Source organism: Staurois parvus, unplaced genomic scaffold (genome assembly GCF_062004578.1).
Source record: "Staurois parvus isolate SC_StPar_1 unplaced genomic scaffold, SC_StPar_1.0 ptg000562l, whole genome shotgun sequence".
Lineage (NCBI taxonomy): Eukaryota > Metazoa > Chordata > Amphibia > Anura > Ranidae > Staurois > Staurois parvus.
The window spans coordinates 1,645,017-1,657,686 of record NW_028318358.1 but is presented as its reverse complement, the minus strand read 5'-3'; the positions used below and the strand labels follow the sequence as shown (position 1 = coordinate 1,657,686).

At 41.1% G+C, this 12,670-nt stretch overlaps 1 protein-coding gene across 7 annotated transcripts in view; it reads right to left on the bottom strand.

Annotated features, from left to right (window-relative positions):
* Positions 1-12,670, bottom strand: part of HDAC7 (histone deacetylase 7) — a 424,630-nt gene that overhangs the window by 16,757 nt on the left and 395,203 nt on the right. For 6 of the 7 annotated variants that reach the window (XM_089691382.1, XM_089691381.1, XM_089691379.1 and 3 more), the window contains 5 exons: positions 12,519-12,626; positions 12,138-12,193; positions 10,856-10,943; positions 8,074-8,193; positions 3,667-3,764 (listed from right to left, as the gene is read on the bottom strand). In XM_089691382.1, the coding sequence (XP_089547508.1) occupies positions 3,667-3,764; positions 8,074-8,193; positions 10,856-10,943; positions 12,138-12,193; positions 12,519-12,626 (470 nt within the window). Of the gene's footprint in view, positions 1-3,461; positions 3,539-3,666; positions 3,765-8,073; positions 8,194-10,855; positions 10,944-12,137; positions 12,194-12,518; positions 12,627-12,670 lie in introns of all 7 variants that reach the window. The other variant, XM_089691384.1, reaches the window with a different exon arrangement.

Below are 12,670 nucleotides of genomic sequence, written 5' to 3'. Positions count from 1 at the left end.
AGACAGAGGTCAAGCACTGTAGACAAGTAGGTAGTAACATAGATAACACATTATCGGTGAAGTCAAAGCAAGAGTAAGTAAGCCCTAAGACATAACTGCTGTGCAGTAATACTAGACAGAAAGGACAGTGCTTTTAAAACGTGCTTATTGCTCCACGACTTTTAGTATTTCAAACCCAACTACTTTTCTGAATTTAAAGGGGAAAAAAAGCCAGGAGGAAAGCACAGTCATGTGACCTGACAAAATCACATAACTATCTCTTCAGAAATCATGGAACAGTAAAGTGAGTGTAACCTAGAAGAGTATAACATATTGATATCGGCTCTCCATTATAAATTGGCCACTAAGTGTCAATTCACTGCTATGATTCAGGTACATTTACTGTAAACAGAAAATGTTAAATAAGTAATGAGCTATGCTATACAAGCACAATTACTTAAAGGCAACACCTCTACCGTTTGCCTCATTTTACATGTTACGTTCGTATTTGGGGTGCAACAAGTCAAGTGGTGCAAATGGGACCTCCCACCATGGCAGATTAACTTGTGGTTCACAATGCAACATGCAAAAGCTCTCCAACTGAAAGCCCATACCTTGTACCTGATCTAATGAAAGAAACGTGATCGATGAACTTGTAAAGCTGTCTTACTATAGAAAGTGAAAACCAGAAGGTTGAAGTTTGTGACCATATTAGGCCTCTTGCATACTGCAGCTTGAATAAGCTCAGTACAGTGTTTTTTTTTTACTGAGGTAAAATGTAGCCCATTATTTACAATGTGCCTGTGCACACAGGCACGTAAATAAGTGCCACGTAATCCTCAGTAAAAGAAAATAGCACAATCTACATTATTGGTCATTAATGTATGCCACATGCAAATACACGCATATGAGCATAAGCATTACTGAATTTTCCCTAACATACTGCGCACGCAAATGCACGAACTTGCATAAATAGGCGCGAATACGCGCAAAACAAACGCCTGAAATCACGTCCAAAAAAGCAGATACTCAAACATCAGTACTGTGCGCAAGAGTCCTAAAGCATATGTGGTCCAGCTATCATATTTGCTGGTATGCTGGTACCAGATTAAAGGCAAGCACCTGACTAGCAGCTGTATTTAGCCGGTCTTTTGTGTCGGTTAAAGCAAACTAGCTCCAACTGTTTAATCTCATTTCTTCCTTCCTTCCCAGTTTTATACTTCTAGAAGTTTAGTGTCATGTCAGTGGGACTTCAGAGCAGCTTATTTCTTTTAATCCCTTATATTTTGCAAAGATTATTGGGTATTATCAGAAGAAAATGATTGTTTAGGCAAACCCAAATGCCAGAGATGTTTCTTTCCATAGAAGAAAACTTGAGATTAATGTGTGATGGTTGTTGGATGGATATCATGACTGCTTATTAAACAAAAGTGGGAGATGTAGCTTTCTGCATTTAAAACATTAATCTATACTTGCTGACAGTGGTGTATGGCTAGACAGGCCAGAATGAATCTAGAAGCTGACAGTAATAGCAGCTGTGTATAGCTGACAGCACAATAATGCAACTATACAGCAGCAGGGTACAGATTTAACAAACATAATGCTAATTTAATAGAATCAGGGCATGGATGACAGTACAGTACAATCACTATAGTAGCGGTGGGGTATAGATGACAGTACAGTAACTCCACTATAGTAGCAGCAAGGTGTGGATGATGGTTCAGTGATAACACTACAGCAAGGGCAGGTTATAGCTGGCAGTTTGGTGATGCCACTAGACTAGCAAAAGGGTTCGGCTAAAAAAAAAACAGTAATGTTGCTATGGTGGTAGGAGGGTATAGATGACAGTACAGTGATGCCACTATAGTTGAAGGAGGGTATAGTTGGCAGTACAGTAATGCCACTATGGTTGAAGGAGGGTATAGCTGACAGTACAGTAATGCCACTATAGTTGAAGGAGGGTATAGTTGGCAGTACAGTAATGCCACTATGGTTGAAGGAGGGTATAGCTGACAGTACAGTAATGCCACTATGGTTGAAGGAGGGTATAGCTGACAGTACAGTAATGCCACTATGGTTGAAGGAGGGTATAGCTGACAGTACAGTGATGCCACTATAGTTGGAGGGTATAGTTGGCAGTACAGTGATGCCACTATAGTTGAAGGAGGGTATAGCTGACAGTACAGTGATGCCACTATAGTTGAAGGAGGGTATAGCTGACAGTACAGTAATGCCACTATAGTTGATGGAGGGTATAGCTGACAGTACAGTGATGCCACTATAGTTGAAGGAGGGTATAGCTGACAGTACAGTAATGCCACTATAGTAGATGGAGGGTATAGCTGGCAGTACAGTAATGCCACTATAGAAGCAGCAAAGTATAGCTGACAGAGTAATGCCACTAGAGTAGCAGTAGCATATAGTCAACACTACAGCAATTCCACTAGCATAGTAACAGGATACAAATGACAGTACAGTAATGTCACTATAGTAGTGGTAGGGTGAAGCTGACAGTACAATAATACCACTATTGTAAGAACAGGGTATAGAGCACAGTACCGTTCTGCCGCTAGAGTCGCAGCAGGGTACAGCTAACAGTAGTAATACCTTTAAAGTAGCAGTAAGGTATAGCTGACAGTATATTTATGCCACTATAGTAGTGGCAGGGTATGGCCAACAGAGTAATGCCACTATAGTAGTGGCAGGGTATGGCCAACACTACAGTAATGCCACTAGTAATATCAGGGTATAACTGACAGTGCAGTAACTCCATTATAAAAGCAGCAGGGTATATTTAACAGCATAGTAATACCTCTAAAGCAGCAGTAAGGTATAGCTGACAGTCTATTTATACCAGCAGTAGGGTATAACTGAAAGTACAGCAATGTCATTATAAGAGCAGCAGGGTATAGGTGACAGTGTGGTAATGCCACTATAGTAGCAGCAGGTAAAGCTGACAGTACAGTAATGCCACTAGAAGAGCAGAGAGGTAAAACAGCAGAGCAAATCACCACCATTACTGGACAAAATGAGCTGAAAAGGAGGCTAGAACAAGTTTCAGTGAATCAGAAAGCAAAAAGAGGACTGGGTGGACTGGTGCTGGCAGTAAAGAGTGCTGTAATGATCAGTTCACTGGTTTGTTTTACTTTGCTCATCAATGTGCTGCATGCTATACTCTCAGCAAACAGGTTAAGGGTCACTCCAAACAATGTACACAGTCGATTAGTAGGCCCCATGCAAATATTATCAATCCTTAAATAACGGCACTATGGCTGTACATTTTAAGCCCATTCCACTTGCTGTAAGGAAGGCTGCACAAGGTTAATAAGAAGTGTTGTGTGTGATGCACACTGGTAGGGGGTTTGATGGAACAGGGGTGTTGGGTTGGGACTATTCTGCAGCCATTCATGTTGTGCCTGTCCTGTGTAGAATGATATGGTTGTCTTAAAGGGAAGGCTGCACTGATGTTGCCCAAATAATACCTGTGACTGTGGACACCCAGAGGGCTTCAGTCCCCAGCTCTCCTCATCCGGCACATTCCACCAGCACTAATAATGCACTACAAGGTCAGAAAAGACAGAAACGAAAAGGAGTGAAAAGTGGGAGCAGAGAAGAGGAGCCAGGAAACCATGAAAAATAAGGGATGGGCAAGGACAGGATGAGGGCACAGGACAAAAGCAGACTTACCTGAACGCTGCAAGGTATTCTGCATCACCCATAGGAGGATCCAGACCGCCTGCCCATGCGACATTCACATTGAAACCTTCCCCACTGTTAGCACCAACCTGAAAGAAAATCAATGCAACAAGTTAAATAGTGGAAAAGGCACTTATTCGATAAAAGAAAACATTATTATTATTATTATTATACAGTATTTATAAAGCGCCAATAGTTCGCTCAGCGCTGTACATTACAAAAGGGAGACAGAACATGTGACAGAACAATACCAATACAATGAAAAACATGAGGGGATCAAGGGCCCTGCTCTTTCGAAAACATGGGGTTTAACCTATCATGCCGCCACAGTTTAGCTTTGTTTCTTTATCTTACAGATAACCAAAATATCCATTAGTCACATATTTAATGAAAAACTAAAAAAAAAAAAAAAAAAAGGGGGGGTGGTGGGGTTTCGGATTATGTGGGAAAAGGATTTCCTACATGTGCCTGAAATCAGTGAATATCTTGCTCTAGGCTGCATTATGGATGTGGAAAAGACTAAGTGAAATGCACACAGCCTATAAGCTGCCACCTAGACCCCCTGACCAATATGCAAACCATAAATGCAGACCTCAGATGCATGCGTCTACTATTCATGGTCTATCCATAGAGAAAAATGGGTGTATACTATGAATATGGCCATTACTCTCTGTGGCTGAGCCTGGTACATGAATTACTTTTCAGGAGACAGCCAAATACTGTATGCTACAGGCTGTTAGACAATGTCCATGATCAATCAAGGGCAATAAACAGCAGATATCTACACTTTAGGGGAAATTTACTAAAACTGGAGAGTGCAAAATCTGGTGCAGCTCTGTATAGAAATCAATCAGCTTCCAAGTTTTATTGTCAAAGTTAGAAGTTGGCTGGTTACTATGCACAGCTGCACCAGATTCTGAGTGCTCCCAACTGTAGCTTGCATGCATGAAGGTAAAAAAATGTTGTGTGCAGCAACCCCCTCATCCCTAATACTTAACTGAGTTCTGTCACAATACAAATGATGTGTATGAGAGCCACTTGTCAATCACAGCTAGTTAGCCTATGTGGAAAGAGAGGGAGTGGGGCTGAGCCATGGCTGTGTGTGAATGCTAGAAATCTCGAAGGAAACCTCTGCACACTGCTAATTGCCCTTTCTAACAATCGTTTCAATAAAAATAGGGATTTTTTGTTCTGTGTGTGAATGGATATGCAGAGCAGCAGCCTGGGAGCGAGCCTGCTTGGGAACCCCCAGAGAAAGCAGCTTGCTACAGACAGGAAGGCAGGCACTAGAAAGGAGGGAGGGGACAGGAGCGGTGTTGGGGGACCCGAGAAGAGAAGGCTCGGGGCTGCCCTGTGCAAAACCACGTAAGTGTAACTTTTTTTTTTTTTATTATTATAATTGCCTTTAATATCACTTTATAATACTAGGCTGCCACAGAAGTGCTTAAACAAACTTAGAATTCACTGTATATCCACCAGCAAGCCCACAAATATGTCAGACCATTCTAGCTGCATAGAGACAAGTAATAGGGACAGCTAAATTATAAGATAATTATTACTAAACACTCGTTGCTAATTCAGTAAACTACATATAAAAATAGGGCTAGGAGCCTATACCATATACTTTAACAGATGTGACAGATGTCCGAATGTAAGACTGAGCAGAAAGAATCAGCGCTTATAAATATATTGGTTTTTTTTACACAGAAAGCAGTAGCTCTTTATCACTTATTTGTTGGGAAAATGTAAGGAAATAACATTCAACATATTAAGCCAGCCACCCAAAATAGTGCAGCAACAAGCAGGATTTTCTCTAGATAAAATGGTTATGGCTGCAATATTCAGGCCTTTGACTCCACATGCACTGCAAAGGTTAACGGTGCAGGAGAGGAAACTTGCTCTTGCCGACTTCAAACGATAAAATGCAAGTGTTCTGTCTATCACTTTTATAACGTTGTTTTCAAAGGAGTTATTTTGGGCAGGAACACTTATTTCCCATCTGCTTTGCATCTTCCCTCCCCCTTTTTTTTTCAAAAAAACCCCTTTGTTCCTCAAAATATCAAAGTGATGATGATAAACTGTTTACAATGCAAAATCCTCTCAGGCCCTCATCCCCGGCACCCCTTCTGTAGTAGAGGCTGCATGTAATCAGCTGTGTCAGTCCTAAACTGTTCCTAAGCCATCTGTCTGCAATTTGAAGAAGACGCTGCAAAAGATCTAATGCAGAGAGAAAAAGTATGCCCACTGTAAGTCTAATAGCCATCAGTTTGCCTTGGTGACAAGTGTCATCATTCAACAGATGTGGGCACATAAAGACATTAAGCAGGCACCCCCAAGCAGATGACATTATTTTGCAGACAAGGGTTAAAGAATTCAGCACATTATAACTACTCTACGTTTGGCTGGATCAAACTTAATGCCCAATACTATAAAGTACGAAGGAGTTTGTGACTGGTTCTGTGTGACAGTACAGTTGCTAGGCAGTTGGCCCAGGACAATCACATGGGGCTGAGTTCTCAGTCCTGTGTAAGCTTTGACTCTGAGCTTGTACAGGGCTTCTTTCCTTGTTTCTGGCATTTGAACAGAATATCAGAATATACTATGCTGCTTAAGTGCATGGGCAAAGCAAAAGTTCACTTCAAAACGTAGCTGTTGGGTACATCAAGGTGTCTTCAGGCTAACAGTACTGTCGGAGTGCAGATATCTTTGCGTGCCTCTGCAAGTAATATATATTTTATATATATATATATATATATATAAACACATACACACATATATATACAGACACACACACACACACCATACTGGCAAACATATTGGGACACCTGCCTTTACATGCACATGAACTTTAATGACATCCCAGTCTTTGTCTATAGGGTTCAATATTGAGTTGGCCCACCCTTTGCAGCTATAACAGCTCCAACTTTTCTGGGAAGGCTGTCCCCAAGGTTTAGGAGTGTGTCTATGGGAATGTTTGACTATTCTTCCAGAAGCGCATTTCTGAGGTCAGGCACTGGTGTCCGACGAGTAGGCGTGGCTCGCAGTCTCCGCTCTAATTCATCCCAAAGGTGTTCTATCAGGTTGAGGTCAGGACTCTGCGCTGGCCAGTCAAGTTCCTCCAACCCAAACTCGCTCATCCATGTCTTTATGGACTTTGCGCACCAGTGCACAAAGCAGTTATGTAGGAACAGGAAGGGGCCATCCCCAAACTGTTCCCACAAAGTTGGGAGCATTAAATTGTCCAAAATGTCTTGGTATGCTGATGCCTTAAGAGTTCCCGTCACTGGAACTAAGGGGCCAAGCCCAACTCCTGAAAGAAAACAAAAAACCCACACCATAATCCTCCCTCCACCAAACTTTACACTTGGCACAATGCAGTCAGGCAAGTACCGTGGCGGCGTGCTTTACACCACAGCATCCAGCACTTTAACAGAGGCTCTAATATTGGAATGTTAAATTGTGATGACAGGTCTTGGCTTCAGCAGCAGGGCATGGACAGAAGCTGAGTTCCTCTTTAAAGCTGTATTAAACCCAAAACCATAAATGTAATATATTGCAGCTTACCAATGTGTTTTCACCTAGTGATTTGGCCAGTAATACTCCCTGCCTTAGAGTGCCTACACTCTGAAAGAAGGAGCAACAAAGACACCTTTGGACAGCAGCATTGCCAGTCTGGGGGGGGGGGGAGGGTAGTGTTAGATGTACTAACAGATTTAGATACACTAACAAATTGAAGCCAAACTCCAGCTCTTACTTTTTAAGCAGTAACAGCAAAAATTATGTAGCTTTTGGGATAAAGGTTTTACATAAATAAATAAAAGCTGATCATGGTAAGCACCCGTCAGTGGTAAATTATTTGTTTCAACTCTCTAACTTCCACATCTGCAGGACAGCATGTTCTGTTGAAAAAAAAGACTTGATGGCCAAATCACAGGAGAAAATAAAAGAAATAAAGCATATAAAAGAAAATGAATGTAGCCATCGCATCCATGAAATGGTAAGCTGCAATATAATTATTGTTTGCTTTTGGGTTTAATACTGCTTTAAAGAGTACTTACGGGGTCCAGAGGCTCCCAAAATAAACAGAAATCAATTGCAGGATCATCACATTACTTACAGACATCACAAAGATCCTACACTCTGCCAATGTTGTTAGCTTGTAGATGAGATTTAAGGACTCCACCCACCTGCACCACCCATTCTTATTAGGCACAGTTCAGAAAATATAATCACTGGTAGTATATCCTGGAAAGCATTAGTAGTTTGCTGACTGATTTTCCCTTTTGCCTACAGCAGCATTTTAAATAGGCCTGCCAGTGTGGTTTATTACTGCTGATCATGGTTAATGATGAAAAGAAGGCTTTGCCAGGCCAGTGTCATTATGGACATGGTTATTACCTCGTTAGCAGCTCCGCTGCCAGGAAAGAAGTTGCCGTCATCATGTCGATGAAGGGAGATGTATAATACATTGGGATCCCTATAAAACACTCGTTGTGTTCCATTGCCATGGTGAACATCCTGGTAATGAAAATGATGACACAATAAACAGTGAATAAGGACTCCTGTTAATCAGGTTTATCTTTAAACAAATTACATTTGTCTCGTCATTGCTAAAAGATCTTCCAAGTAAATTACCCACAAATCCATTTTATAAAGTGATTTTTTTTTAAAGTTAAAAGTTCTTTCCAAGAAAATAGAGCTATCCTGTCTGTTTGGGTTTCCTTCAGGGTAGTGAAACAAAGAAATCCCACAATGTCTCTCTTTCTGTTGTGCATAGTTACGGAAAACATTCAAATCAGAGACAAAAGCTCATGTGAATTTATTTGCCAATATCACCATCATCAAGCTCTGAACTAGATCTTGATATTGGTTGATAGTCTATGTTAGTACAAGAGCCTTTATTTCAGAGACAAGACCTCAAAAGATTTGCACAACTGCACACAGGTAACCACATCTTTATAAGCAATCTTAAAACATGAGCTGCAGTGCCTCCAAAGACATGTCAATCAATGACTTAACAAAACCCCAGCCCCAAAGTCACAGAACATCACAAACTACACAGATATCCATTGCCAACTACTAGATACCCCCCACCATCTAAACCAGCCTTTCTCAGCATTTTCAACACAAAGGAACCCTTGAAATACAGTTCCAGTCTCAGGGAACCCCTGCAAAAGATGATTATATCTACAACTCATGATACATTAGTGAGATGGTCAGTGGGAAGAATGTGCCTTACACTTGGATCATTGGAAAGAACTACCCCATTACACATAGCTAAAGAGATTGTTGGTGTTAGTGGTAGAGGCAGAAATTGCCCATTTCTCAAGGAACCCCTAGAACCCTTTGGAGGAACCCTAGTTAAGAAACCCTGATCTAAACAATGACAAGGTCATCTGCAAACTAGCACAACACAAGTACTATGGTTACTCCTAAACCAGTAGCCATACCACCAATGGATTATAAAATTATAAACCCATGTTGCTGAAGGCAGACAAAACATTATCCTCATTCTACAGAAGAACTACTAGGCCACAGGACTCAGTGCCAAGAATGGCACAAAAATACATCAGGAAACTAAAGTAGGAATGATGACCTATCCATTGCAAAAAAAAACAAACATGTCTAATAATAAAATAGCAAACTATTGGCCTACTTCAATGAAAGGTCCACGAAACCTTAGTGTGCTAAAAGCAAAATCTTGACTTTTGCTTAAAAAAAAAAGGCATGGGGGACTAGAACGCCCACCTACCCACTCCAAAGAGCTGTAACATTTAATTACTCCTTCAGAGTATTGGGTGGCCAGACACTCAGGAGGGAGTTGCAGAAGGGGGGATAGGGATTGCAAGTGTGCTTGCACAGTAAAGTTGCTGCTTTCTAGCTTTTTAAAAAGGAAATGCTGTGTGTACATCAACCAATCACAATGCTAAAATAAGACAACACAAGACTGCAACCAATACAACGCATTCACAATTGGCACCAAAAGCAAACCTGTGCTTTACCCATGCAGACGTATATACTCCTATTCACTACCCTGCCACTCCATTCAAAACCCTGTGATGGATGGCAACTCACACTATTTCCGGTACAAAAAGCCTGTCTGTCTGTCTCTGAGGACTGTCTTTTTGCCTCCATGTGACAGTGCTGATGCTTAATAATTAACCCAGCACTGTCACGAGGCAAGTAGACAGTCAATGCCCGTTCACATATATATGCAGATTGATGCGGTTTGAACTGCATCCAATCCGCATGACATGTGAAAAAACACTGATTCCTATGGTACCTGTTCACATATGTCCAGTGCACTGGCAGTGCAAATTTAGTGCAGTTTTAAAAAAAAGAGTTATGTCCAATTTCAGAGCAGTGTGGTCTGGTTCAGGTGCGGATTACAGACCATTGACTTCTATGGGAACCATTTCTAAACCACATATGTTTGAACAAGATAAGATCTTCCTGAACCTGATGTAAACCTGACGTGAACCTGTGAACAACTACTGTATCAATTAGCTGTGAGACTTCAATCCGTACTGCACATGTGTGAATCAGCTCTCAAGCACCAGTATTGTCACATGGAGGCTGGTAGACAGTCCTCAGCCTTCTGTAAAGCTGCAACTACAACAACTCTGAATTTAGAACAGGCTTTTTTTCTTCGCTCCTGGCTCCAAGCCCCTACAAAAAGTGCAAAAAAGGCTTTGCCGAGGACAATATAGGGCCTACAAATTCTGATTTCCTTTTTGAAAAAGGTATTTTCTTTTTCTGTTGGTCACTGGTTCAGTGCTTTCCGAGTCACTGGCCCAGAACAAGGATGTAGTCAGTGAAGACATATCACCGGATTAGAATACTTTCCCTGGATCAGTAAACGAAATAACTGGATCCGTATGAGTAATTTACATTTTCTGAATAAGAAATGAGCAAATGCAGCCTATGTATTTCTTTAACAAACCTCTGTGTAATTTCCTAGATCACCAGGTACATGTAGGAGACTATAAACAATTGTAGAATGTAGAAGCTGCTGCACACTGTATTTCCCTGCATCTTCCTCATCTCTGTCCAATTCAGAAGAACCAAGAAAAATGCAGTTGGAGTTGGTCTTTATAGAAGAGATGGCAATCTCTGCCTGAGACACAAAGCTAGGGGAGAAAATTGCAAAAAAACAAAAACAAATGTATATAGAACTTACCCAGTCCACAATAAGGATCTTTCTGACGTCTAGTCTCTGTTGCAGTTGTTTGGCAGCAATGGCTACAGAGTTGAAGAAACAGAAGCCCCTGAAAAAGGCAATAAACCAAATGTCAGGACACACAATAAGGCTAGCCGTACACACCAGATAAAGGTCCAACATGGAGACACAACCCAAATGCTAAAAAGATAATTTTCATGAAAGACCGTCTGGCAAACACTGAGTAACAATCATCTAATCGCTACAAATACCTTAAGAATTTCTGAGCCCTAAATGATCCAAGTGCAAACACATACATAACCCAGAACACATTTAAACATCTTATTTTTTTTACACACTAGAGAAACCTAAAGCCCAACTCCTGCAAAAACTACAAATTCAATTTTACTTGCTTGATCCTCCACTCCCCCAACAGTTGGTGCTTCCCCTGGTGGTGGATTACCCTCTGTGTTATCACATCCTTTGCAGGGCTATGGACCCTGTTTTGGTGTTGCTGACATTGGGACCCTAGACTGCTGGAGTGCGGGGGAGAAAAAGCTGCAGGGACTTGTCTTGCTGCTGGGAGGATCAGGTAAGTAAATCTTTTTTGTTCCCCTAGAGCAAAATGAACACTTCACCTTTGCAGTTCAGGCATAGCCCCACTACAAGGGGTCTTTTTTTTAGTAGCCTGGTGTTGGGCTTTCATGTAGTCTTCCTCTGAGATACACTGTACATTTTTTTGGCACCATGAAATTTGTCTACTAATTTTATGACTAGGTCTACTTGTGTCATAAAACAAACTCAGGCTTAAACACAAAATTGCCACTCACTCTGGGCAGACAACTCCAACATTTTGGCAGAACCCCTTTCATCTTTTGAAACCCCCAAAACATTGGTGCCCTGGGTAGCAAAAAGCAACCCCTATTTGCTGGCATTGACCCAATGTCCTCACTCCTCTCTTTTGGTGCTACACATCACAGTGATGGGTCAATTGCAAGTCCTGGAAAATACAGGAGACAGACAAAGATAAGATCCAAGTGCCTATTAGGCAGTGTAAGCAGGAGTTTAATGTGTTTCAAAGCACCGAGGAACACATAAAAATGAATTTTGAACTAAGAAAAGTGAAGTAGCACATGCAACACTTACTAGATTATCACTGTATCTGGTATCTAAATACATTTTAGAGTATTACACTAAATTGACTTCAGATACTAGATTATGGAAAAACGACACCATTGTGTAAATGGCTCCAACAAACACAAACAGTTAAGATACCAGCAGTAGAAATATGAAATTTTCGTACATAGCAGTTGACGGATCTGCATGATGTCCTGGGGGCCTCACTAAAGCAAATCCATTCTGCAAAAAGAAGATAGAACCTGATGAGATGACAGCAGGATCACATTTATGAATTCAGCTCTGAGGCTCAGGAAATATAGTCTGCTCCCATAAAAAAAAAAAGACATGGAATTTTATTACAGTGGTCATCCAAACAGGTGCAGCCAATATGTGGGTTATAATACTTAATACAAAGAAATATTATCCGTATTTCCAAATTGAATAAATACATAAATATCCGCTTTCTGCTCTCTACAGCATGGCAGTGGAAGAAGAGACTGTTTTCAGGAGGTCCCAGGGAAGCTCCAATTACAACTGAAATAAAAAATACTTTCACGCTACATACCTTTAATTCTTGTGTTACAACTTTAAATGCCAGTTCAATCACGCTACCGGCAGCCCAGCGGGCAGCATTTGAAGAATGGAGCTCATTCCAGATAGTGTCACTGTCCACCTACAAGTACAAGGAGTGGTAAAAGGTGCAATAAATGAAGTATC